The sequence below is a fragment of the Pistacia vera genome, unplaced genomic scaffold (assembly GCF_008641045.1).
Source record: "Pistacia vera cultivar Batoury unplaced genomic scaffold, PisVer_v2 Contig1590, whole genome shotgun sequence".
NCBI classification, from domain to species: domain Eukaryota; kingdom Viridiplantae; phylum Streptophyta; class Magnoliopsida; order Sapindales; family Anacardiaceae; genus Pistacia; species Pistacia vera.
In genome coordinates this window covers 1-27,934 of record NW_022195675.1, presented here as the reverse complement: position 1 = coordinate 27,934, position 27,934 = coordinate 1, and the positions used below count along the sequence as shown (strand labels likewise).

Sequence of the window (27,934 nt, the reverse complement as noted above, 5' to 3'; positions counted from 1 at the left end):
GCCAGTGATCCCGCCATACCTACCATCACTGATAAAAGTCACAATAAGGCCCTGGCACCAATCCCTGCTGAGTAAGATCTTCCTCCAAGCCCATGAAGCCCTAGATGTAACTCGAATATGCCAAAAAGACCTACCACAAAGGAAAACCAAATAGGCCCAAGAGGACCATACAGAAGCCTATCATTAAGTAGTCTCTAGATGTGCTTAAGAATAACTGCTCTACTCAAATCTTGGATCCTCTTAATCCCCAGACCACCCGCTCTTAATGGATAGCAAACAAAAGACCATGCAACCTTGGCACCCGAAGGGGACAGAGAAGTACCCTTGCAGAGAAACGAGGCCAAAATACTCTTAATCTGTCTAACTGTAGCTGTCGGCAAAAGAAACATGGATAACCAATAGACCTGTATGGAGAAAAAGCACCGACTTGATCAACTAAAGACGACCTGCATAGGTCAAAGAAGTCGACATCCATAGCCTGATCTGAGACAAAATTCACTCTAACAGAGGCCTACAATCAGAATGTCAAAACTGGGTAGAGATTAAAGGAACCCCTAGATATCTGACCGGTAACACCCCCAATTGGAAACCCAAAATAGACTACAAACCAACTTGCTCCTCATCTGTAACTCCAGAAAGAAACAATTGGCTCCTCTCTGCGTTAGTCACCAATCTAGAGACCTTGGTAAAAGAATCCAAGGCCGATTTTATCAAGCTAAACAGAGGAAGTATCTGCTCGACAAAACACCATCAGATCATCCGCAAAACACAAATGAGTAATAGCTACCTACCTAAACCTCCAATGATAATGAAACCCAGGGTTTTGAGAGGTTTCCCAAAGGATACCAGTTAACCCCTCTATAGCCAACACAAATAAGTAAGGAGAAAGAGGGTCCCCCTACCGAACACCTTGGGAGGACCTAAAAAACCATGAAGCTCTCTGTTCAGGGCAACAGAGAAATACAGTGTAGAGATACACGTCATGATCCACCTCACCATATGCTTGGGAATCCCAATGGTACGCAACCCCAAAAGGATGAAATACGAACTCACAATATCAAAAGCTTTGCGAATATCAACTTTAAGGGCACATCGAGGTGAAGTACCCCAAAGATGATAATTCCACAAAAGCTCCTGAGTCAGCATAATATTATCAAAAATCCTTCGACCCGGGACAAAAGCCGACTGAGAACTCCCAATAACATCTGGAAGCACTACTTTAAACTGATTCACTATCACATTAGTAATGCACTTGTACAGTACATTACAACAAGATATCGATCTAAAGTCAGTCATACGACTCGGGTTCTCAACCTTAGGGACCAAAGCAATCCTGGTAGCATTAACACATCTTGGCATTTCATTAGTAACAAAGAAATATCTCACCGCGTCTATGAAATCTGTACTAATAATGTCCTATGCTTGCTTAAAAAACAAAGAAGTGTATCCATCTGGACTAGGGGCTTTATCATCCGGGATAGAGAATAAAGCAATCCTAATCTCATCATCAGTGATAGGAGCAATCAAGGGAGAAATCATATTAAAAGAAATGCACCAGAAAAATACCTGGAAGCCTCCGCGATCCAAGGTTGAGTAGGGGCAGCAAGAAGATCCTAAAAAAAACCTACCGCTAGGCGCCCTAAACCCTGGCTGTCAGTAATATGAGTACCATTCCCATCAGTCAAACCGTGGATACAGTTCCAAACCTGCCTATGGATCAACGACTTATGAAAAAACTTAGTATTCTAATCCCCTAAGTTCAACCACTGAACACAAGATCGCTACTTAAAAAATGCTTCCTCATCTCGACAAAGAATGAAATACCGGTTGTCAAGGTTCCTCTCCTAAGAGATACACTCAATAGAAAGGGGGTCCCGATCCAAATTTGCTTAGGCTATCACCCACTGAGCACGAGCCTCAATCACCCTGTTGGAGATATGGCTGGAATCCTTAACATGTAGAGATTTGAGCTTCCGTTTCAATAACCCCAATTTCTGCGTAAGACGGAATATAGGATTGCCTACAATAGGCTTGTCCCAAACTGTCTAAACAATATCCATAAAATCTGCACAATCAGCCCAAAAATTCAGAAATTTAAAAGGGGATGGTACCTTGCCATGATGAGAGCCAAACTAGACAACCATAGAGCTATGATCTGAGACATCTTGAGGTCGAAACTCTGAAACTGTGGTCGGCCAATCAATGAACTAATAAAGCGATGCAAAGACCCAATCGACCTTCCATAGAATAATCCCATCGCCCTGCTAACTATTATACCAAGTATAGCGAAGCCTAGTAAAAGGAATCCCAATCAACTCAGCATCATGAATACAGTAACGAAAATCATCCATATAACCATACCACACAGGATCACCACCCATTCTATTAGAAGCTCCCAAAATGGCATTAAAATCACCCAACACAAGCCACGGTAACCCCTCCGAATCAAACTCCGTCGGCTGATCCCTAAGGCAATCCAACAAGTTGCGGTGATTCCCAGGGTTGTTAGAACCATACACAAAAGTAATCCCAAATAAGGACCCCTCTGAAACATGAGTAACCCTGCAAGTGACCTCCTAAAGAGAGAAATGAAGGCTATTTATAGAGTAAAGAGAAAGATCCCAACATACTAGAACTCGATAAGTAATAGAATTTGTCGCATTTGACAAAAATTGCCATGAAGGACAAACTACTGAGACCACCGACTGTAGATAAGACTGCTCAACCTTAGTCTCCAACAAGCTAATCAAACCCAAAGAAGAATCAGAAATCCAATTCCTCACCGTGCATTGTTTCGAGAAGCCATTAAAGCCTCTAATATTCCAACTCCATATCATTGGAATTGGGAAAGAAACAAGCTAGACAATCACTTGGGCCTAGGCCCCTGCTTTCCTCGGCCTTTCCTCTTTACCAAGGGTGGTAGGGAAACTAATCCAAATAAGATGGCATCTGGTGTCTGGTGATCATCACTATGCAGAACAAGGGAGGCAAACCTATTGGAGGAAGTAGATTGCCTGCTCATAGAACTCAAAAAGGAAGCCTAAGTGTTTTCCATGTAGTTTGTGAAGCTCATAATACGGTCCTGCTCATCTTCAATAGGAAAAGGCATGTCAAGATCCGACCTAAAATCAGAGTTGGAGAATTCACCTCTATTGGCACGGACAGTCTGCTCATACGGGATCAAAGCCAAAGAAACATCCCCAACTGTAGCTACACTAGAATGTATGGTAGTCACCCCATCTGAAACTAAAACCCCAACTGGTGTTGAAACATCCCTCTCATGCTCCCTCTCTCTCTCTCTCTTCCTAATAGGATCAGTAGTAGCTGATTGTCTCAAAGGCTTGCGGTCCTCATATCACACTGCAATACCACTCCCCGATGCCTTTTGGAAGCTAATAACTATCTTACTCTTACCCTGAGCCATAAGTGCAATAGGTACCTCTAGTCAGTGACAAACATGGCCAAAAACACAACACTTGGGGCATCTCTTAGGAGTCCACTCATATTCCACTATAAGCTAATGGGTTTAGTAGATAACCGGCATTGAAATTCAAATTAGCGCTTGAGAGGCTTGGTTGCATCTATCTCAACACATACCCGTGCATAATCTAAATAGGTCCGTTCAGAAGTTGTCTTATCACTCGACAACAGCCGACCCAACATAGAAGAAACCATGCAAAGTCCTTTGTGAGACCATATCAGATAAGGCAGCCCATACTAGAACCTTGGAAATGCGGCTTTTATCGAAGGAAAACTAAGCATGCCATTGTTACAAAACAATCGACTTGCCCCCAAACATCCATAGCCCTCTCTCTCGGATTGAATGCATCGTATCCTCATCCTTAAATTTGAACATGAAGAAACCAGTACCAATGGACATAACATCCTCCAAACTCGCAGCTTCCCATGCACGGAAAGCAATTGAGCGGGTAGCATGAAATGGCATAGAATACCCCGGGAAGTAACCCACAATACAACAAAGCCACTCAACATCGTTGTCATCAATAACATCATCCTAAAAATATACAAAATGTCATCCTTAATATCAAGGTCCACAATTGCAAGGGTGAAATAGGACCCGACCTCCGTCACTCTAGCTTTATCCGCCCAAGAGGAGGACATTGCTATTGTGCTCTTACCCACACTTTTCTTTTCTAAAAGTGGCTTAGAAACTGACTTTTTTTCACAGGGCTCAAAAGATGCCCAATTCAGCTTAAAAAGCTCCTTAGATTTTGGCATTTTTAAGCCATTAAAAGATTGCAATGAGGAACCTACAATATCGTTAGATTCAAACTCAAGAAAACCAAAGGAAGAGTTTTTTTGATGAAAAACCTTGGCTCCTTCAATCACCACATTTGAGAAAATGGATAACAAATACTTGTCATCCATCCATGATTCCAAATCTCCAATCCATAAGGATTTCCCCAAATTTTTGAAGTTTGCAGCTACTGGGAAGTGGTGGAGGTGGTGTTTAATGTTTCAGTTTGGGTTGGATGCGGTATAGTGTTATTTGGGGGTGAGGAAATTGGTTCGGGCATTTTGTCAAACACTTGGTGCCAGGGAAAAAAGTGTGTGGTTTTAGTGAGTTGAAAGGTTCAAACAGTGGGGATTTGTGAAAAAAGGCCAGAGGTGAAGAGGTTTTGGTGTTGGAAAGGGAAAGGTGGTCGAGAAGGCCAAAACAGTGGCGAGGAAGCAGTAGGCGCGAGCGCTGGGTGCCCATGTGCGTGTGCAAGTAGCAGGCTTGCACGCAGAGCCAACAAGACAAGGGACTTTTATCGAGCAGTTGGAGTGCATGATAAAAGCTTCCTCAAACATCTACCAAATATAACCAAATTAAAAACAGTCTCTCCAGAAATCTACAGCAACAAACCATTCAAAAAAAAAAAAAAAAAAACTATTGAAAAAAACACCAAAATCAGGTCCACAAAAGGGGAAAAAACCCAACCAAAACACCAAGTACCCGGAAAAAACAGAGGGTTTTGCAGGAAACCAAAGGTCAACTATTAGAGTAGATGCCCTAGAGCCAATGAATTATTGTAGAATTGACTCTTTATAATAATGTTCATTAATCAATAAAAGGCATTTTATTCTATATCGCGTAAATCATTATTATTGCAATATGTATTGATATATGTCCTCAGAATGGTAGAACGGTGACGAGGGTATCAAGTGTTTCAAATCTTGATAGTGAGAACCCTATGAGCACATATGGTAGCCATTCTAGAAACATCCGTAGCCCCAGTATTATTCTGAAGTGAGGGCACAGATAATACGGTAAGGCTATCATGGTGTTGAACGACCCTATCGAAAGGCAGTGACTGATCTCACTTGTCAAGGTTGTTTGGTGACAACCTAGTGTAACACATGGGTACTTGTTGTAGGCGAATACACTGCAGCAAGTTCATTGTGACTGACTCACCAGAGATTCCATATGAATGGTAACCCTAGTGTCTATGGACCAAATCCTCTAACGAATGGTGGTGCATGTGATCCTTAGACTTGAGATTACCAGAGCGCCTTGTGCACCGATTGGTGTAGTTTGACACTAGCCTAACGTAGTTCTTTTCAAAGCTGTCAATACGGTGGTGATTGGTTGCATCAAGCAGTGTATCAAGACTATGGTGGATAGATAGAGGATTCATGACTCTCGGGTATGGGAGAAGTTATCTCACAGCGCAATTCAGTATATGGCAATGACACTAAAACTGTGGCCACAATGGGATTGAGTTGTTCTCTATCCAGTTTATAATACAGGTCATTGGTCTAGAAACTGAATACATAATGTCAAGATTAACCGAAGGTTGACACTATTTCTATGCCTTTGTCTCGTCGAGATAATGTATGATGAAAGGATCAAATTGTACAGTAACCATATCGTTAACAAGTAGCTAATTTGCTAAATCCGAATCTATTGGGTGGCCATGATGCCTTGCTAGGGGCCAATCTTAGTATGTGTATTAGTGAGACGATTAATTGGTGTTAATCGCGATACTATACACTACCGGTATGATGAGGAGCCTATGGGTCACACACATAGAAGATAATTTAAGACTTAGGAAGTAAGAAGGGCATTTTTGTCTTTTTAGGTGAAAGGGTATTTTGGTAATTTCACAGTGCAATTAAATTTGCTAAGGTTGTAGACTTTTATTTAATTTGTTAGAAAAATTAAATAAGTGAAATTACATTTAGATACGTGTTAGCATATACTTAAATAAATTATCATTATTGTTGAATGTTAATATATATATTAAGTACATATTAATTGATTTTAATTGAGATAATGATGAATTAAAATAAATATCTAATTGGGAGTATTTGGAAACAAGGGATGTTTGAGTTGGAGCACAAGCCTATTCCGTATGGGAATAGTGCAATTATATTTTACTATAAAAGAAAAAGGTTATTTGTAAAATGTAAGAGAGAATTTCATTTTAACTCATTCATTGTAAAAGAGAAAACACACAGCCCCTTTTCTCTCTCTCCCACGCCAGACTTGGTTTTGATTGAAAATCAAAATACTCTTCATTTCTTCTTGTTTCTTAAGGCTAAAGAGGGATCTAGCAAATCCCTCCTTAGTTCCTTGCGATTGTCTTCGTGTGGACTACGTCGGTTTTGTAACAACTGATGTAAGCTAATACAATGCATGCATAATAAGATTAGAAAATTGGGCCCAAAAACTTTCTTTTCATTATAAGTCATTTGCCTTTTATACACAAAGAGTATTGTTTACAAAAAGTCATTTTAAAAGACAAAACAGGGGAAACAGTGTAGCTATTGTTCCTCGCTTGCCGACACCCTCCGACTGCCTCATCACCTAGATCCTGCATCCACAAAGGAAAATAACGGGGTGAGCACAAAATAATGCTCAGTAAGTAAAACCCTCTATCTGTCTATCCCCGTATGTATTACTCTTAATTCTTTCCTTACACTATTTCTGTTTCTATTCCTGTTTCTACTAAACATCATGACCTCATCTTACCGGAGGTACGGCCGGATGGCGTTCACACAGCACCATCTCACTCTCCATGACTTCGGGTGGAATTCACACAGTACCACCCTGTTCTTAGGGACTACCGAGTGGGGATCACGAAGCACCTACTCGGTTTTCGTAACTATTGGGTGGAGACCACCTAGCACCTACCCGTTTCTCATGACTCTTGGGTAACGATCACCAAGCATTAACCCGTCTTTAATCACTGTCGGGTGATGATCACAAAGCATCAACCCACTTCTAATAAATGTCGGATGATGATCACAAAGCATCAACCCCTTCCCTAAAAACTAACCAGGTGGTGGTCACAAAGCATCCACCCGTTTCTAATAATTATCAGGTGATGATCACAAAGCATCAACCCATTTCCAATGGCTATTCGGGTGGTGATCACAAAGCATCAACCCGATTCCCATAATTGTCGGGTGATGATCACAAAGCATCAACCCATCTCTACTACTCTTCTCATTCACTCTATTCTAGCATTTTTCATTATCTCTACCCTTAGAGTAGTTGCATCCACCAAGTTCTCTACTCATAGAATAATTGCATACACAAAGTTTCCTACCCTTTCTTAGGTCACTTCTCAATGCATAAATAATGCATATGGATGGTTCATCTCCATTATTGCACTTATGAAATACCAACAAGCAATGTTGCAAGAATTAAGGTTCACTACTCATACTCAAACCTCTATTAGACATTTCATCAAACAACTCAAGTGCATCATAAAACTCTACTATAAGAATAATTCTAAATCTTTCTCTAACCATCCAAAATGGGGAGAAACCCCCTCACATAGCCACAAAACCTGCCAAAGAAAGACACTTCCAAAAAGGGTTCCACAATACCCCTTCAATTCCATCTCAAACTACCTTTCCAACCCACAACTCATTTCTTATATTTGAAAGGTATAAACAATCACAGGCATAGAAATCTCTATTAAGCCTCCATACATAGCACATAATATGTTATCACATACATACATCATTGCTATCAAAACCCTAATCAAGAAATTCTCAAATCTCAACTTAGGTTGGTTTACTTACCTTGTTATGGAGAGACTTCACTAACTCTTCCTTTCACTTGTGTTGCTTGACTTTTCCTCTACTCTTAAACAAAAGAAACAAAAACCCTCAATATCAATATATGCTAAAACTCACAAAGCTTCACAACCAAAGTAAGATCCTTACCTTAGAAAGCCTTAGGTTGTTTTTCTACCCAACAATCACTCCAAAGCCCTTTGAAACTCCTTGATCAAAAGAAAGAGAAGTTGAGAGGAGACAAGAAGAGGTTGCGTTAGAGAAGAAGAATGAAGGGTTTGCTAAGTCTTAATTCCTTTTAATGAAATTTATACACACAGCATTCCCATTTTGCCCTTACCTTCTTTGGGAATTCTATCTATATCCTTTGATTCTACAAACACCCCCATATCAACTATTCTCCATGAAAAATCCTTACATTTTACTCCCCACTTTTCCTACTAATTAGGGGTAGAATGGTCAAATGCCTTGGAAGAAAATATCAAAAACTAACAAACATTTTGGTCGGCCTGTCGCCGCGGCGAGGAAGCTTCTATCGCCGCGGTGAAACTGTCCAGTGTTTCCCCGTGGTTTCAACACCTCTTCGCCGCGGTGAAGATTCTTCTTCCCTGGCGAGCTTGGCACACTAAACTTCTTCTATTTTCAACAAATTTCAGGGCAACTTCAACACACACTCAATCAAAGGTCAACCAAACAATATTACCAGAAACCAACTCAAATAAGCAAAAGAAGAAACAACAACTACGTACCTCAAGTGGGGCGTTACAATTCTTCCCCCCTTAAAAGAATTTCGTCCCCGAAATTCATACAATAACTCTGGGAAATGATTCTGCATGTCCTGTTCTACCTCCCAAGTGCCTCTTCCACTTTGTGATTCCTCCAAAGGATCTTCACTAACAGAAACCTCTGTTCCGAAGCTCTTTAACACCTTCGATCTAGAATCTGAACTGGACGTTCTTCATATACAAGATTTTCTGTTACTTCAACGTCCTCTACACTTAGGATGTGGAGGGGATCACTTACATATTTCCGTAGCATCGAGACATGGAAGACATCATGCACCCTATCCATGCTAGGTGGTAGTGCCAATCTGTAGGCCACCTTTCCCACTCGTTGCAAGACCTCAAATGGACCTACATATCTCGGTGCTAACTTCCTTCTTTGCTCAAAACGCATTACTCGCTTGTAAGGGGAAACTTTCAAAAACACTTCTGTCCCTACTTGGAATTCCACCTCTTTCCTCTTCAAGTCGGCATAACTCTTCTGTCGATCTTGGGCTTGTTTCATTCTATTTCGATTAACCTACATCTTCGATCAGTTTCTGGGTCACCTCTGCCCAAGAGCGGTACTCAACTCATCTTTTTTGCCTACTTTATCCCAATGGAGCGGAGACCTACATCGTACCATATAGAGCCTCGTAAGGCCCATTCTAATTGTAGACGATAACTATTGTTGTAGGCAAATTCCACTAAGGGAACATCTCATGCCAGGATACTCGATAATCCATGTACAGGCTCTCAACATTCCCGAGCACTGATTGTTCTCTCAGTTTGGCCATCGTCTGAGGATGATAGGCAGTACTGAATGCTAAACGGGTACCCAAACTCCTCTGTAAACTCGTCCAGAAGGCTAAAACAAATCTGGAATCTCTATCTGACACTATAGTCTTGGCACACCATGCAATCTGACATCTCCTGAGGTAAATCTGAGCCAACTGATCTGTGGTACTTTTCTTTACGGGAAGGAAATGGCTGATTTGGTTAATCTATCCACAATCACCCATATAGCATTACACCCTTTTGTACCCTAGGGAGACCCTGATAAAATCCATCGAAATGCTCTCCCTTTCCACTCTGGATACTCAGTGGTTGAAGCAACCCTAACGGCCATTGGTGTTCTGCTTTCACCTGCTGACAAGTTAGACATTTAGTTACAAACCTCAATGTCTTCTTCATACCTGACCACCATAACCTTTCTTTCATCTTGATACATTTGTTGCTCCCGGATGAGCGGTGTACGGTGTGTCATGAGCCTCCATAAGAATTTTCTGTTTCAACTCCTCATTTGGAGGAATGCACAACCGATTTCTGAAATAGAGGACACCATCTCTCACAAAGAACTCTGATGTCTTGCCCTCAAGCACTTGCTGAACTGTTTTCTGACACCATTTATCGGCCACTTGCTTTTTTCTAATTTCCTCCAGTAAAGAAAACTGTACCTCTAGACTGGCAATTCTTCCTGGAACCACTTCAATCTGTTCTTTAGACAAATCTTCTATTAACTCTTTCTCTGCTGTAAGCGGAAAACATGGGCTTTTCTACTCAAGGCTCGGCTACTACATTGGCTTTCCCTATGTAAAACCCCCCCTAGCCGTATTTCCTAAGTATCCTTGGCCATTGAGAACCTAGAAAACGCACGCCTAGGAAAGAAGTTTATTTTAAAATCCTATTAAAAGAATAAACTTGTAGTTTAAAATATATCTATTTTTATTTTAAAACATTTTAATTTCTAAACTATATTAAGTTCATTGTACAAGTAAAAAATATAGTTTCTTTTCTTGGAGCACATTATGAAATCCATAGTAGTACTTACGAGAACATACACACTTTTACAAAATTTACTAGCAATTTGATTTCTTTATTAACACAAACATATATACTCCATAATACATGGACATATTTACTGCATTATGAGATAAACATAATTACTACACTAAATACTAGCAAAACCATTCAAAAGTCATAATTAAAACATCCCTTCATGCTCATAGCGTCCCTGAATCCTCTCCAGCTTCATGCCTTAATCCTTACCTGCAAACATTTTAAAACATTTGGTGGGTGAGGCTAACGCTCAGTAAGGAATATGACCATTTATAAACTATTAAGGTTCATTATACATCATTTTACAAGTATATTACTTAGGACCTTACCTACCTACAAATATGACCTTCATTCTTTAACATAACAAGTTCGTAAAACATATCATACACTTTGGACTTTCTCATAAAACTAAGTCATAACATAATCTACATAATATAGCATAGAACATATATACTTATGAAATATTCATGTACATGGCATGCTTATTTGTTTTGTCTATATACTTGACGATTTCATTAGTCTTTGTTATCCGATCGGATTCATTTAACCATTACCTTGTTCTGGTCGTCACCTCAAAGGACTCATGGTTTCCATAAGAATTCCATTCCTCTGATCTTGGTTTATACCTCAAGAGACTCATGGAATTCATTCTTTAACATTTCATAAATTTTTCATAAGACAACTAAATAAGCTATATGCATTACCATTATGAATGCAAACATATGGACTAACATATTCCATGCTCAATCATCCTATTCTCCTACTAAACTCCTTAACTTATTCATTCAATTTCTCATACAATACAAGGAATTTCAGTAGTAAGATTATTCAGGTTTATTAGAATTAGAAACAAATGGGAATTTCCATTGAAGGTGGATGCCATACAGTTCGTTACTTTCAAGCAATTTTTCCATTATCTTCTAATTCGAATTTATTTTGGCTAAAACATAAACGTTTTAGGTCTGTTTCTCAACTTTTTAACACTTCAAGAATCAAATCAATCAGACTTCAATAACTTCAGTTATGACTGATCAGTGAAGCATGTACAGTATAAGTCTCAAAAAGCCAAATCCGAATTCTATTCATTTAACCATGTCACCTTCATTTGCACATTCATATCATTTGCCATATCATTCTTAGTTAAAAGGCCATAAAAACCTCCTTTTTACAGAACCAAAAAGTGCCAAAACATCGTCCAACTACAAATCTCTTAATTGGCATAATCATCCTCCACATGCACACATACACAATCAACACACCCATTTAAACATCCATAACCAAAACATAGCATCACACTCATATAACATAAATAAATGTAAGTTTCATAACCCAGGTGTATCAATTGTAGTCATAAGGGAATTTTTTCCTTACCTTAGTATTCAAAGCACAAAGGTACTCCTCCTTGGCTCCAAAGTTTCACCTTTCTACCTTACACACACAACCACTTATGAATTTCTCTTTTAACTAAAAAATTCAGAAAAACTAGGGTTTTGAAACTCACCTTTAACCCTGAAATTGAAGTTCTTCAAGGGTGGATGGTGATCTCCTTTGAAAATCAACTTGAAATCCTAAGAATTTGAGAATAAAAGCTTGGATTAGTGGCTTTTATGGTGGATTTGAGAGATGAGAAGAAGATGATATGTTTGGGTGTATAACGCCGACTACTCTCCTTTAAACCTTTAAACATTTATTCAATTGTTGCTCTAATGGATGGTCAATAAAAGTTAGGTATAAGGGTCATTGGCATAAATTTTTCATATAAGGTGTTTTGGTCATTTCTACCACAACATAAAGATAACACTCATTTAATGCCATTTGACTTCTTTGAAACACTTATCCATTAAGCAATCCCATTAGGTGAATGACTTTTACCCTTGGTGCGCTTTTATGGACACTTAATCATATGGTTTTGTATGAAAAGACCATTATACCCTTGGTTACTGTTTACGCCATTTAACCATATCAATCAACTTTATGACCATTCTACCCTCATTTCTCTTCAATGACATCACCCCTTACACTTATATGGCCACATCTCGAAATACATGTAAATTGACCATTTTACCCTCCATTCAAAAAAGAAAATTACTTGAAAAGTAAATTTCATACCTTAAGGCATTGAATAATAACGCAGGGTTTACACCCTGGTTGGTACTTGATCTCACAATCATAATCCTTAACCAGTTCTAACCACCTTCTCCTCATATCAACTCCTTTTGAGTGAAGAAGTACTTTAAACTCTTATGATCGGTGTAGATATTACTCTTCACACCATAAAGGTAGTGCCTCCAAACTTTAAGGCAAAGACCACGGCTGCTAATTCTAAGTCATGCGTAGGGTATTGTCCGTACTCTTTCAATTGACGAGAAGCATAAGCTATAACCCTACCTAACTGCATCAGCACGGCGCCAAGTCCCTGCAGAGAGGCGTCTGTATAAATGTCATAGTCTACACCCTCCTGTGGTAACACTAGTACAGGAGCTGATGTTAACCTCTTCTTCAACTCTTGAAAGCTTTCTTCACATGCTGCTGACCAGACAAAAGGAGTTTTCTGTTTGGTAAGACTCAACGGTTTAGCCACTGGGCGAATCCCGTTACAAATCGCCGGTAGTAACCTGCTAAGCCTAAGAAACTCCTGATTTCTTTCACTGTTCTCGCTTCTGCCTTCCGATTGCCTGCACTTTACTCGGATCTACTGAAATCCCTTCCTTCGACACGTATGACCCAGGAATATCACTTGATTAAGCCAAAACTCACACTTAGAGAATTTAGCACACAACTTCTTTCTCTCAGCCGTTGCAACACTAACCTCAATGCTTCTCATGTTTCATTTGACTTTGAGTAAATCAGAATGTCGTCATGAAGACACAATGAACGATCCAAATACTCATGGAATACCCTGTTCATCAAGTCCTAAAAACTGCTAGGCATTCAAGCCAAAAGGCATTACTACAAATTCATAATGCCCATATCTTGTACGAAAGACAGTTTTAGCCACATCTTGCTCAGCCACTCTTACCGATGATACCCGACCTCAAATCAATTTTGGAGAACACTGCCGCTCCTTCAACTGATCAAAAGGTCATCTATCTGGGGTAGTGGTACTTATTCTTCACTGTACTTTATTCAACTCCCATAATCAATACACACCTTAGTGATCCATCCTTCTTTTTCACAAACAATTGGAGCTCCCACAAAGAGAATGCCTCAGTCGGATAAAGCCTTTATCTAAAAGCTCTTGGAGTTGCTTCTTTATTCTTGGAGCTCAGTTGGGGCCATTCGATAAGGGGCTTTAGTATTTGTGCTGTCCCTGGTGCTAGTTCGATCTAAATTCTACCTCCCTCTCTGGAGGCAAACCCGGTAACTCTTCCGGAAACACAAATCTAGAAGTCTCGAACTATGGCACTCTTTGAATCTCTTGCTGGGACATCACCATTCTCACCTACATTGGCAATTATCCCAACAACCCACCCCCTTTCTCAACATCTTCCTACTTTCACACTACTAATCACATGCTCAACTGATGGCCCTCTCCAAAACTAATTACTATCTCCACTATCGAGATTAAATCTCGCCTTCTTTTTCCGACAGTCAATCTCTACTCCATATCTCCCTAGGAAATCATGCCCAAAATCACATCAAAGTCGGCATATCAAAAACTATAAATCAACGTTAACTTTCTACCCTGGATCACCAAGGACTCTCCCGACAACATCTCTTGCGTCAGAACACTAACCCCATCGGGTAACTCTATCTTAATGGGTTGGGTCACTCTAATAGGTTTCAAACCTAACTCCTCAATCATCCCATAAGATATAACGAATGAGTGCCCCTGAATCAATTAAAGCATATGAGGAACTGAATGAAATAATAACTGACCAGTAACGGCTGATGGACTGGCCTCTGCTTCACCCTGTACCATAGTAAACACTCTGGCATTCCGCATTACTCCTGAACTCTGAGTGGTTGGTGGAAGAGAGCTTTACAATCTCTTATCATGTGCCCTGGCTGTCGGCACCTATAACACACTCTCTGGTCCCTCAGACATTCTCCGGGTGTTCCTCCCCATATTTAGGCAAGAGGAAACCCTCTGTCCGAGGTCGCTTATTCTTCCACTCTTTTTTCTATTCTATCTATACTGAAACTTCTTTTCTGATTCTTCTGTCTTACCTTTCACCCTCATGCTTCTCTCTCTGGTGCGGAGGGTAGCTCCTTTGGTCCTCCTGTCGAGGATCCTATGGGGAAGATTTTTCTCATAAATCTCTGCCCTCATTGCCCACCTCAAGCCTCTATAATTCGAGGAGGGTTGGAGCTTGTCATTATATCCCAGGCTATCTCCGCTTCAATCCATGCATAAACTTATCCCTTCTCAAGGCCGGAGTACTAACTATTCCGGTGCAAACCTTGCAAGAGAGTTGAATTTCACCGAGTACTCTTCACGGCACTAGTCCCTTGCTGTAAACTGATAAATTCTTGGACCTTCTCATGGACTTGGTCCTCTGTTCTTACTCGGCCTCAAACTCTTGCCTGAACTCTTCCCAAGTCATTACTGTACTCACGTCTATTTCTTCCATTAATTCCCACCAAATTCGGGCATCACCCCGAAACAAGAAACTCGCATACGGATCTTCTCCCGGTCTGACTGCGAAATAACCTATGGCTCGTTCTACTGACCCAGCCACTCTTCTGCTATTACTGGATCTGTAGTACCCTTAAACTCTGAGGGTTGATGCTGCTGAAAGACCGTAAATCGGTTCAACTCTGCTTTGTACTGGGGGGTACCGGTTGTCCTCTTTCGACATGTGTAACGGCGGTACCTGTACGGGGTTTCAACTCTCCCTGGGTTTCTGCCATAACTTGCTGTATAATTCCCCGGATTAACTTCATCCGAGGGGGGCGTAGACTCTGGTGGGTTAGAAGGTTCTCTTCATTCACCACACCCTTACCACATTCCGATAACTACGCCATCTACAAAATAACACACCAATGAACTCAAGAAACAATTACTGTAAGGAAAATTAATCACACAGTCAGTTATAGGACGTCGTGGCATGAGAATAGACACTGTTCAATCCCAAAATCTTTGCTCTACCAAAAATGCAACAACTGCTGGAAGCTAATACAATGCTCATATAGATTAGAAAATTGGGCCCAAAAACTTTCTTTTCATTATAGTCATATGTCTTTTATACACAAAGAGTATTGTTTAACAAAAGTCATTTTAAAAGACAAAACAGGGGAAACTTGTAGCTATTGCTCCTCTCGCTTGCCGACGCCCTCCGACTGCCTCATCACCTAAATCCTGCATCCAAAGGAAAATAACAGGTGAGCACAAAATAATGCTCAGTAAGTAAAACCCTCTATCTGTCTATCCCCGTATGTATTACCTTAATTCTTCCTTACCTATTTCTGTTTCTATTCATGTTTCTACTAAACGTCATGACCTCATCTACCGGAGGTATGGCCGATGGTTTCACATAGCACCATCTCACTCTCCTGACTTCGGGTGGAATTCACACAGTACCACCCCGTTCTGTGAACTACCGAGTGGGATCACGAAGCACCTATTCGGTTTTCGTACTATCGTGGAGACCCCCTAGCACCTACCCGTTTCTCATGACTCTTGGGTAACGATCACAGCATTAACCCGTCTCTAATCACTGTCAGTGTGATGATCACAAAGCATCAACCCACTTCTAATAAATGTCGGATGATGATCACAAAGCATCAACCCCTTTCCTAAAAACTAACCGGGTGGTAGTCACAAAGCATCCACCCTTTCTAATAATTATCGGGTGATGATCACAAAGCATCAACCCGATTCCCTATACTGTCTGTATGATCACAAAGCATCAACCCATCTCTACTCTCTTCTCTTCACTCATTCTAGCATTTTTCATTATCTCAACCCTTAGAGTAGTTGCATCCACCAGTTCTCTACTCATGAGTAATTGATACACAAGTTTCCTACTCTTTCTTAGGTCACTTCTCAATGCATAAATAATGCTATGGTGGTTCATCTCCATTATTGCACTTATGAAATACAAAGCAATGTTGCAAGAATTAGTTCACTACTCATACTCAAACCTCTATTAGACATTTCATCAAACAACTCAAGTGCATCAAAACTCTACTATAAGAATAATTCTAAATCTTTCTCTACCATCCAAAATGGGGAGAACCCCCTCACATAGCCACAAAACCTGCCAAAGAAAGACACTTCCAAAAGGGTTCCACAATACCCCTTCAATTCCATCCTCAAACTACCTTTCACACCCACATTCATTTCTATATTTTAAAGGTATAAACAATCACAAGGCATAGAAATCTCTATTTAAGCCTCCATACATGGCATATAATTGTATATCACACATACATCATGCTATCAAAACCCTAATCAAGAAATTCTCAAATCTCAACTTGGGTTGGGATTTACTTACCTTGTTATGGAGAGACTCACTAACTCTTCCTTTCACTTGGTTTGCTTGACTTTTCCTCTACCTTAAACAAAAGAACAAAAACCCTCAATATTCAATATATGCTAAAACTCACAAAGCTTCACAACCAAAGTAAGAATCCTTACCTTAGAAAGCCTTAGGTTGTTTTTTCTACCCCAAATCACTCCAAAAGCCCTTTGAAACTCCTTGATCAAAAGAAAGAAGTTGAGAGAAGCAAGAGAGGAGAGTGTTCGTTAGGAAGAAGAATGAAGGGTTTGCTAAGTCTTAATTCCTTTAATGAAATTATACACAAGCATTCCCATTTTGCCCTTACTCTTCTTTGGGAATTCTATCTATATCCTTTGATTCATTACAAACACACCCCCATATCAACATATTCTCCATGAAAAATCCTTACATTTTACTCCCACACTTTTCCTACTAATTGGGTAGAATGGTCAAATTGCCCTTAGGAAGAAAATATCAAAAACTTAACAAACATTTTGGTCGGCCTGTCGCGCAGGCGAGGAAGCTTCTGTCGCCGCGGTGAAACTGTCCAGAGTGTTTCCCCGTGGTTTCAACACCTCTTCGCCGCGCGAAGACTTCTTCGCCTCGGCGAAGCTTGGCACACTAAACTTCTTCTATTTTCAACATTTCAGGGCAAGCATTCAACATAACACTCATCAAAGGTCAACCAACAAATATTACAAAACCAACTCAATAAGAGCAAAAGAAGAAACAACAACTACGTACCTCAGTGGGGCGTTAAAGGTTTGATCCTATACTTGGTCGATAGCAAATGTCACGACCTAGATCTCACCCCTAGGCTGGGCTGGTACACCTGGGCTCGCCCCGTGACTAACTAGGAATATCCCCCCCCCCCCCCCCCTTCCCCTTTTTATTATTTTTTACTTTATTTAAATTCAACTTTAAATATTTTTATTATATTTTTAAAAGTCAACTTTTAATATTTAAAATCAATTTCAATGCATTCAAACTTCAAACAACCTGTAAAATATTTTTAAATTTTATTTTATTTAAAACGAAAACACAGTAGTCAAACTATTAAGTTTCCCAATTATTTTTAGTAAATTATTTCCAAACACTAAAAATATAATATTTTTTTGGTAAGTTATTTCCAAACTCTAAATTAAAAATTTGTTAATTAATTAAATTTATATTTTTAATTTTTAGTTGTTTTCAATGAATTAGTTTCAATTAAATAGTAATTACTATTTAAATTACATTTTTAAACTCTTTTTTAAAAAATTATTTAATTTTTATTTTATATTAAATTTCTATGTCAATTGACATACAAAATTTGTTTTAAAATATTGAAAAACTTATTATCATATATTTTTATATATTTTTTTATATTTTAAATTTTTTTTCTTATTTTATTTAAATTTTCTGAATTTTAAATTTCAAATTTTAATATTTTACTTAATTTTTATGAGGCAACTTTTTTTTTGGGGGGGGGGGGGAAAATTTTCAATTTATTTTATTTGAAAAATATTAAATAATTATAACGTGAAAGCAATTGTAAAATACTTTTTATAACATAATTTCTTTAAAACGAAAAACAATAGTAAAAATATTAAGTGTTCTATATTTTTTTTTTTAGTAAACTTATTTCCAAATACAAAATAAATTAATTTTTTAGTAATTAAAAGTTTAAATTAAAATGTTTGCAAACGCAAGATCGAACTGGGAACCCTTAGCAGCTAAAATTTTTTTTTTTGTTTTAAATTTTAATTTTAAAAATTTTTCATTATTTATTTAATTTTAAATAAAATTTAAATATTTAGAAAAAATTTCAAACTTCGATTTAATTTTATTCATAAAAAAAATTTAAATCAATTTAAACTTTTCCAAATTTTCATGTTTCCAAAATTTATTTTTAGTAAAATTATTTCCAAACACAAACTAGTCATTTATTAAATCCAATTTTAAATTTTTTTTGTTATTTTAAAAACATTATTTTTTTATAAATTAATAATTTTTTTACTAATTAACTTGTAAAATTAGATTTTTAAACTCTTTTTTGTAAAAAAAAAAAAAAAAATTAATTTTTTATTTTATATTAATTTTTTTGATTAATTAACACGAAAAATTAGATTAAAAATAGTTTCATAAATTATTCTACAATATATTTTATATATTTTCTTTTTTATTTATATATTTGAGTACAAAATTATTTTTTATTTTAATGAAATATATTAAAAGAAGAAATTTTTTTATTTATAATTTTCTTAATTTTAAGTCTCCCCACTCTCAGAAACTATATAAGCTTAGCTAAACCCATTAGTCGCTTTTCTGATCTCGTTTAGACCATACTCTTTAAATTTACTCACTTGACACTCTTCATCACCCTGATCTCCATCCCCTTCAAAACAACACTTAACCATCAAAAAAACCAAAAAATAAACATAAAAACAAACACAGAGGACATGTTCATCTAATGAAGAAAACAACAATCTTACAGGTGATGGTTTACGTCGGCGGAGGAGGCGAAGTGACGACTTCACTGTTCATTGCTGCTACCGGGAACTGAAGAAACAACCGATGGAAGAGATTTCGACGATTTAGTGGAAGAGACTTGGGCAATTTAGTGGAGGAGATTTAGGGTTTACGGGCTGTGATTAATTTCGTGGAGGAGATTTGGGTGGAATAGATTTTGGTTTTTGGCGGCAGTCTGTTTCTTGCCCTGCGTTTGACTTAGCAAAATTTTAGGGTGTCAGAGATTTGGGTGTTTTGGGCAGAAAATTTTGGCTTACCAAAATTTTAGCGTGGGAAGCCTTGGCCAAATTTGAGATTTCGTTTTTTTATTTTTTTAAACTTAATCCACTGTCCAAGATTAAGAATATACTAGTCTAGAAATGAATTTCATTTTTCCAAAATCTTTGACAGTTTTTACCTGTTAAGAATTAGGATTAAAACAATCAAATAATGAAATTGAACAATTTAATTTTTACACAATCCTTGCCTGTTAATAACAGTCAAGGATTTGCTAACAATAAATTTTGTCAAATTTTATGTCAAGAATTTTGGAAAAATGACCCTTAACCCCTAAACCTGAGACCCAAAACCTCAAACCCTAAACCAAGAACTCGAAACCGCAAACCCCAAGCCCCAAACCCGAAACCCCTAACTCGTGACCTCTAACCCCTAAACCCTAACCCTTGAACCCTGACTCCTGAACCCTGAAACCCAAGCCCCAAGCCCTAAACTCAATCCGAACAGCTGTTAGGATTGGTCGTTGCGACGAGCTTGTTCTGGGTCGAGTTGATTATGTTTATTTGAAAAAGTATTATTGGTTAATTGTTAACAAGGGTGATTGTGATAGATTGATGGTCATAATCAATCAAAGACTGGTTTTGAGAGATAGATACTAATGGAGGTGGAACATTGATTGTATTTTATTTGTAGTGAGGGTACTAGTTTGTATTTAGGTTGAAGGCCTTTAAAAATTAATCTTGAACTCTAGGTCTACAATTTCCGTGAACTTTCACAGCAAAATCCTGACGAACGGAACAACAAAAAGAGGTGNTGGAGGTGGAACATTGATTGTATTTTATTTGTAGTGAGGGTACTAGTTTGTATTTAGGTTGAAGGCCTTTAAAAATTAATCTTGAACTCTAGGTCTACAATTTCCGTGAACTTTCACAGCAAAATCCTGACGAACGGAACAACAAAAAGAGGTGTTGAAGGAACAAGTAGAAAGAGCACTTCACGATCTTTCGAAAGGTAAGTGGATCGATGGATTCCAACACCGGACGCGCCTAGAAGAAGCCGATGAAGTTACGGCAGTGGGAGCAATTTGAGAGCCCTAAACCCTAAACCTTAACCCCCTAACCCCTAACCATAAACCCTAAAACCCAAAACCCAAACCCAAACTCAAACCCTAAACCCTAAACTCAAAACCGAACTCGAATCCCAAAACCCTACACTATACACCTAAAACCAGAAAACCTGAGACCCGAAACCCTAAACCCTAAACCCTAAACCTCAAACCCCAAACCACGAACTCGAAACCGCAAACCCCTAACCCTTCACCCCTGACCTCTAACCCCTAAACCCTCACCCCTGAACCCTGACCCTTGACACCTGAACCCCAAACCCCAAACCCCAAACCTTAAACCGTAAAACCCTAAACCCAATCCGAACAGCTGTTAGGATTGGTCGTTGCGACGAGCTTCAATTGGATCAAGCTTACTTTGGACCGTACTGATTCTAGGTCGAGCTTGTTTTGGGTTGAGCTTGTTCTAGGTCGAGTTGATTATGTTTATTTGAAAAAATATTATCGGTTAATTGTTAATAAGGGTAATTGTGATAGATTGATTGTCATAATAAATCAAATACTGATTTTGAGAGACACATGCTAATGGAGGTGGAACATTGATTGTATTTTATTTGTAGTGAGGGTACTAGTTTGTATTTAGGTTGAAGGCCTTTAAAAATTAATCAAATTAATCTTGAGTATGTCGTCTTTAATTTGGAAACTGTGAAAATTACTTACTCAAGAAATTAATAAAATCTTGCATTTCTTTTTATTTTATTTTTTCTAATTACGTTAAAATTAAATTGGACTTAAAAAATGAGATTAAATTTTGTAACCTATTAATCAGATTCTCATTACCATTTCCATTCATATTCCTTTTTCTATTCCAATTAAAAGCTGAAATGAAATTTCACTTCAGGTCCATTTCATTGGGCTTTGGAATGTTCACAAATATATGTGAAATTTTTCACCCATTCGTGGGCTTTGTTTTATACCCATTGGGTTGGGCTTAGGGTTAATAACTTGCATAAAGAAACATAACTTTCACCAGGATCTCTCTTCACTCCCCCTCTGTATACAAATATTTATAGCCTATATTCAATTTCAATTACGTAATAAAAGTAGTAATTGATATTGCTTAAGTATTTGGGGTATGGGGTTTTTAATCAAGCTTCACACTCTAGAATAAAGTTTCAATCGTTCATAACCCTACTATCCAGGATACAGTTAAGTTATTATGAGTTGACCGGTACAGTCATAGGAAAGTTCAAGGAAAGAAGCAAGAGAAGTGGAGCCCACGCGGTTATGATATCAATATGTGTGATGATATCAATATTGATTAAATATCTTGCTTCATTCAAACTTTCCTAAATTTCAACTTGGAAGAAAAAGAAAGAGAGAAAAGGTTTCTGGTCTAATATATACAAACCAACTAAAAGGTGGTATTGTTGCTGGGCATTAGAAAATTCAAATAACGCGTACCCAATACCATTCATTCATTTACAAATCTATCATCTCTTATTCATATACTCATCCACACAAACAACCCTGTCCTTCAATTTGTATTTTATATTACTGGCTTCTGCTGCACCCATCTTCATCCTTGAGACTTGACCTTAGGAATTTGTTTTATTCGAGTTTTTATTGTGTTATTTATGTTTGGAGCGTTTTGAGAGATGAGTAAGCCATCTGTTGCAAGTGTTTCTCGGGCCGGCCCAAGTACCAGCAGCGTCTTTTCCAAGATCAAGGTACTAATTTTTCTCTTCAAACTGAAAATTGAGATTATTCTGTTCTTGCCTTGCATCTCATCTCGAATTTCAATCATTAATCAACAGAAAATTACTAGATGTGATGAATTCCTTGGAATTCGAATTTTCCGTTGACTTGCTGATTGATTTTTATTGCAGATTTGTACTTGTATTAATTCTTCATCATCAGATACTGGTAAAGGAAGGTGTAAGTCTTCCAGTAATAAAGTGTCACATGGATACCACTTGGTGGAAGGCCAATCTGGGCATGACATGGAAGACTACCTTGTTGCCGAATACAGGAATAGGAAGAATCACGTGCTCGGTCTATTTGCCATCTTCGACGGTCACCTCGGAGATCGTGTACCTACTTATCTGAAAGATAACCTTTTCAACAATATACTGGTAGAGGTAAGCGTTCCTTTCATTGGTTTGTTTCTTTTCATTTTCCATGTCTTTCAAATATATTAACTATTTTTCTTGTGTTCCACAGCCAAATTTCTGGAGAGATCCTAAAACAGCAATTGAGAATGCATACCGCTCCACTGATAAGTTTATATTGGAAAATTCTATGCAATTAGGCACTGGTGGTTCCACTGCAGTAACTGCTATTGTCATTGATGGCAAAGATTTATGGGTGGCTAACGTTGGTGATTCAAGAGCTGTGGTTTGTGAGAGGGGCTCTGCCAATCAATTAACAGTTGACCATGAGCCTCATGCTGAAAGAAGAAGGATTGAGAAGAAGGGCGGTTTTGTGACTACTCTTCCTGGTAATATTCCTTTATCTCTCTTGCTACCAATACATTTATTTTGTGCTTCCTCTGGGAAATAGGTTTCGCTTTTCTTATATTTTGTCAAAATACTGATACTAAATGTGTTTTCCCTGTATTCACATTTTCAAAACATCTAAAATTGCTAGTACAGAAGTTAACTTGTTCAATATTCTCCAATTGAAGCAAAGGATGCGGTATTTTCGTAAATTCACATGGATATATAAATTACACAATTTATAATTTTTATTTACTACAAAATTAGGGAATCGTAGTGTAGCCTCTAATAAAATCCTTATTAGTTATGCATATTAGATGCTTTGGAGCCCATAAAAGTTGAATCTAAAATAAATATAATATAAGGAATTGATATAACCTTTCAAAAATATTTTCGGACCCCTAACGAAAGTTATTCCTAATCAATAATGCATTAAGTAAACCATGGTCAGTCAACAAATAACATGGTCCTTTAGTTGGGGAAAAGATTTTATGTCTGTAAATCCACTTGTTACAATAACAAGAACTGCATAATTATGGTTTTTAAAATTGTACGGTAAAGGAGCAATAAAAAAAATCTTTGGTTAAGTCAATGGTCTGTTGATCTTTCAAAATGATCTCTTCAAACTAATTGACTGAGTATAATTCTTGCTTTGTAACTTTCAAATTATTATTTTTGGCTCACAGTATACTGATGGAAGCACCCATTTTGCATTCTGGTGGATATATTATAGACAAATACTATTGAAAATTTAGGTGATCTAAGATTAAGACAAACCTATATTCTAAATGAAGATCAGTGGAAACTATAATGATTTAATTGGAAAGAACTTTTCTGAGGTTTCATTAGAATTGATAAAATACAAACTCTTATTTCAGGTGATGTGCCCAGGGTTAATGGTCAACTTGCAGTTGCACGCGCTTTTGGAGATCAAAGCCTGAAAGCACATTTAAGTTCAGATCCTGATGTAAGACATGTGCCAATAGACACAACTATCGAGTTTCTTATATTGGCAAGCGATGGATTGTGGAAGGTTAGTTGTTATAGCAGCTTCTGGTGCTTCTAGTCTATCTGAACGCCACCTGCCCCCATTTTTCTTTTTCATATTTTGCTTGATCTCCATCTTTCATTGCATATTTTTGCCAGCAAATTGGAACTCAGGCTAAAAGGTTCATGAGTTTTTTGTAACATTATCGAACTGACCTGTTGACTAGTAGAATTTGGAATCATCTATGTTTATAGAGAATTGAATTTTCCCCTGTTTATAGGACTTAATATGTTAAATGTAAATCATACTTAAAAGTGACATAAGATTTTATCAATGTAGGTAGGTTGTGAAGAGTTAATTGTATGTAAATGATTTTCTGACGCAGAATCAAAAGGGCATCTTGAAATCTTGTTCATTTCCATTATATGCAGCACGTGAGTATCAAAGTCTTCAGAGGAGGCACTTGAGGGGTTTGGATTAGGATCTGTGATTTGATATCATGTTATTACTTGACCTAAAAGCTTAAATTAATAGGTAAAAGCTCAAACACTAGTATTAGGCCTCTAGCAAATAGGATATTTAATTATAGGAGTAATTTTCAAAGACTAGAGCCAAAATCATGGAACTTAGAGCAATGGAGAAGAATTTTTGGTGTTAGGAAAAGGCTGCTAAGTAGCTATGACAGTCTATATGTTGATGGCATGGTTTTTATCATGTTTGTTATTTGTAGAATTCTTAGTTCTTTATGCTTTAGAAATTCTATTCATATTGAGATAAATAAGAATGATGTAGGGGTACCTTGTAAATTTTAGTGTTTTTGAATTAGATTGTGGATTTAAATAGCCAAAATACCCCTTATTTGAAGGGATTGCAAAATTTATGGTTGTACCTTGTTAGATGTTGTCAATCTGTGGTGAATATTGCTAAATTTAGCCGGGGAGTTGGTAAATTACAAATAATTGTGTACAGTTACTTGAACTGCTAAACTCAAAAGCTTAAGTTTATTGGTTGTGATTGAGCATAATGCTTAAGGTGCAGTATGTTTCATATGTAAATCGACCCTAACTGTAACCGCAACTGCAACATGTATACTTTTAATTAATACAACAGATTTGATCATGAGATCATTTGATCAACTTGATTTTGATAATATGGATTATTGGGGGATATGTGAATCTGTAATAGCATGAAGGTGCTGTTTCATGTAAAAAATGCTACCGAGAAATTATAGTACAATAACTGGTATGACCTTGTCGACAGGTTATGAAGAACCAAGAGGCAGTGGATATTGTCAAACCTATAAAGGATCCTCAAGCGGCAGCTAAACGTCTAACAATGGAAGCTTTGGCAAGAAAGAGTAAAGATGATATATCATGCATTGTAATCCGATTTGGATAATTGCAATGTTATGGGGAGTAATAGCTCAAAGGCCAGTGGATGGAAATAGGAGCATTAATTGGGTAAGAAAAACTTTATATGTATGTAGTATAGCTTTTTTGGATTAGAGAATCTTGGTAGAGCAAGTTGATATAGCAGTGTGATGCTTTTTTTTTTTTTTTTCTCCAACTGAAGAAATATCCTCAGAAATCCATCAGCCACTTCCTTGCGTATATCTGATTGTTTCTGGGGCAGGGTGCGATTAATGAGGCTACTTCTTCAATTGGCTCTGATAGAATAGAAAGAAAGATTGATTTTAATAGTGTGTATACAATGTAGACATAAATAAAAGATACGGTATTGAAACCTCCTTGTAAACTGTTGTGATAGGTATATGTATTCTTGTTTATGCCAAATTAGTGATGTAGATTTTGAGGCATTAAATTATTTCGGTAGGTATATTCACGTCTTTATTTTTTCTTTATAGTAATTTTCTATATTAATTATAAATGTTTGAAATATGTATAAAGATTGGCCAAAAATCAATTACCTCCCTTGATCTTTGTTAAATAATCAGTTGGATGTAAATTTTTTATGTTTTAATAAAATTCTTCCAAAAGTTTACAGAAATTCATGGCCACTCCAAAATAACAAATTCTATTAATAATTGTGCTAAAGTCAGATTTACTTAGAAAATATTTTAATAAAACAAAGTAAACAAGAGGCTAAAGCAAACCATGCCTTTAGGTGCATTTAATTAAGGAAATATTGTATTTGTAGGAATGTTGCATTAATGGAAATATATATCTTGAAGATTACTAAAAATGTTTAGGAAAATATGTTTGGTTATGTTAGAATAAATTGGTGAGTGTGTTATATAAATTATTAAATTGCATTCCTTTTAAAATATTAATATAATATTATTTTTTATTTTTTTAATCATTTTTTTTAACCCCCTAATTGGAGATTTTGCTAAAACACCTTGCCACATAAAAGTTTAATTTCTAACGAAATCACCTCCACCCACCCTAAGTAATTGCCAACCGTCGACAGTCGTCGGAACGATGCACGATTGGCTAGATCAGTGGCAGTTAACGACTAGATTTATGGCCATTAGCAACTATGGATCTGGCTATTAATGGCCAAATCTATTCTAGCGTTGGATCTAGTCACTCACGGTTGTGGATCTAGTTGTTTTCGACCAGATCTACAATCATTTAGTCATCGATCTAGCCGAAAATAGTCAGATCGATGCACGGTAAGCCAAATTTGATCAATCGTGCGTTGTTTCGACAACGTTAGCAGACGGTTGTCGCCAACCATCGACGATGGTGGCAGGCAGGCGGTAGTGGTCCTAGGTGGTTTGTAATTTATTTTAAATACCAAGTAATCTTAAAATATTTAAGAAAATGAAAGTATCAAATTATCACTTATATAATTGATAATAATTATTATTGATTTTTAAAGATTATTGAAATGTTTTATAATTTGACGGTGACGTGATAATTTAAATAAATTAACATTGAATAACCCTCAATCAAACGCCCTTTAAGAAAATTTGTGCTACGTTGGAAATCTGCATTAAAGATTGCAACAAATTTATACTCATTCCAAACTTAATATTTCCAGCATCAGCCAATAAATTGTGTTGATACACAAACTTTTAGACCCACTTTAATTTGCAGCCTTTGACTTAATTTATCTCGTCATCGGAATCAGAATCGTGAAGAACTTGATACAACAGTTAACTTGTGGTTATCCTTCTTTAAAATTTTCCCGATATTGGGGGTATGAAAAATATATTCGTCCATTGCATCCTATTGGATCTGCATAGCCTCATTAAACCCAGAGCCAGCCAACCTCCCTCCGCGTCTCAAATCTCAAGATCTAACCGAGGGACAAACCTAATGGCCCACATCACACGTAGAGATATTCCCATCCAGCCCGTCCCAGTATGTTTGATCTTTTAGCTGACATTATTATTATTATTATTATTATTATTGTCATTTTCCATCTTAAATGATACGAAGAGTGTGTATTGCTTTGCTTCCATCTCCAGCAAGAAAAAGATAATATTATATCACACGTATTTTTGAACATTTAACTTTCAAAACCATAGTGGGTCCTAGACTCCTAGCTTATATTAACTTTTTTCTAGAACTTTTAGCATGGATCTTGCATGTTAATATGGCTTTATCTTC

General features: G+C 37.4%; 1 protein-coding gene across 1 annotated transcript; it reads left to right on the top strand.

Annotated features, from left to right (window-relative positions):
- Positions 1-22,226: 22,226 nt before the first annotated feature.
- LOC116125045 (probable protein phosphatase 2C 44) lies at positions 22,227-26,099 on the top strand. The gene is made up of 5 exons (XM_031410775.1): positions 22,227-22,600; positions 22,760-23,011; positions 23,094-23,370; positions 24,247-24,401; positions 25,617-26,099. The coding sequence occupies exons 1-5, from the start codon at positions 22,529-22,531 to the stop codon at positions 25,752-25,754; spliced, it is 894 nt and encodes a 297-aa protein (XP_031266635.1). The 5' UTR covers positions 22,227-22,528; the 3' UTR covers positions 25,755-26,099.
- Positions 26,100-27,934: the final 1,835 nt, after the last annotated feature.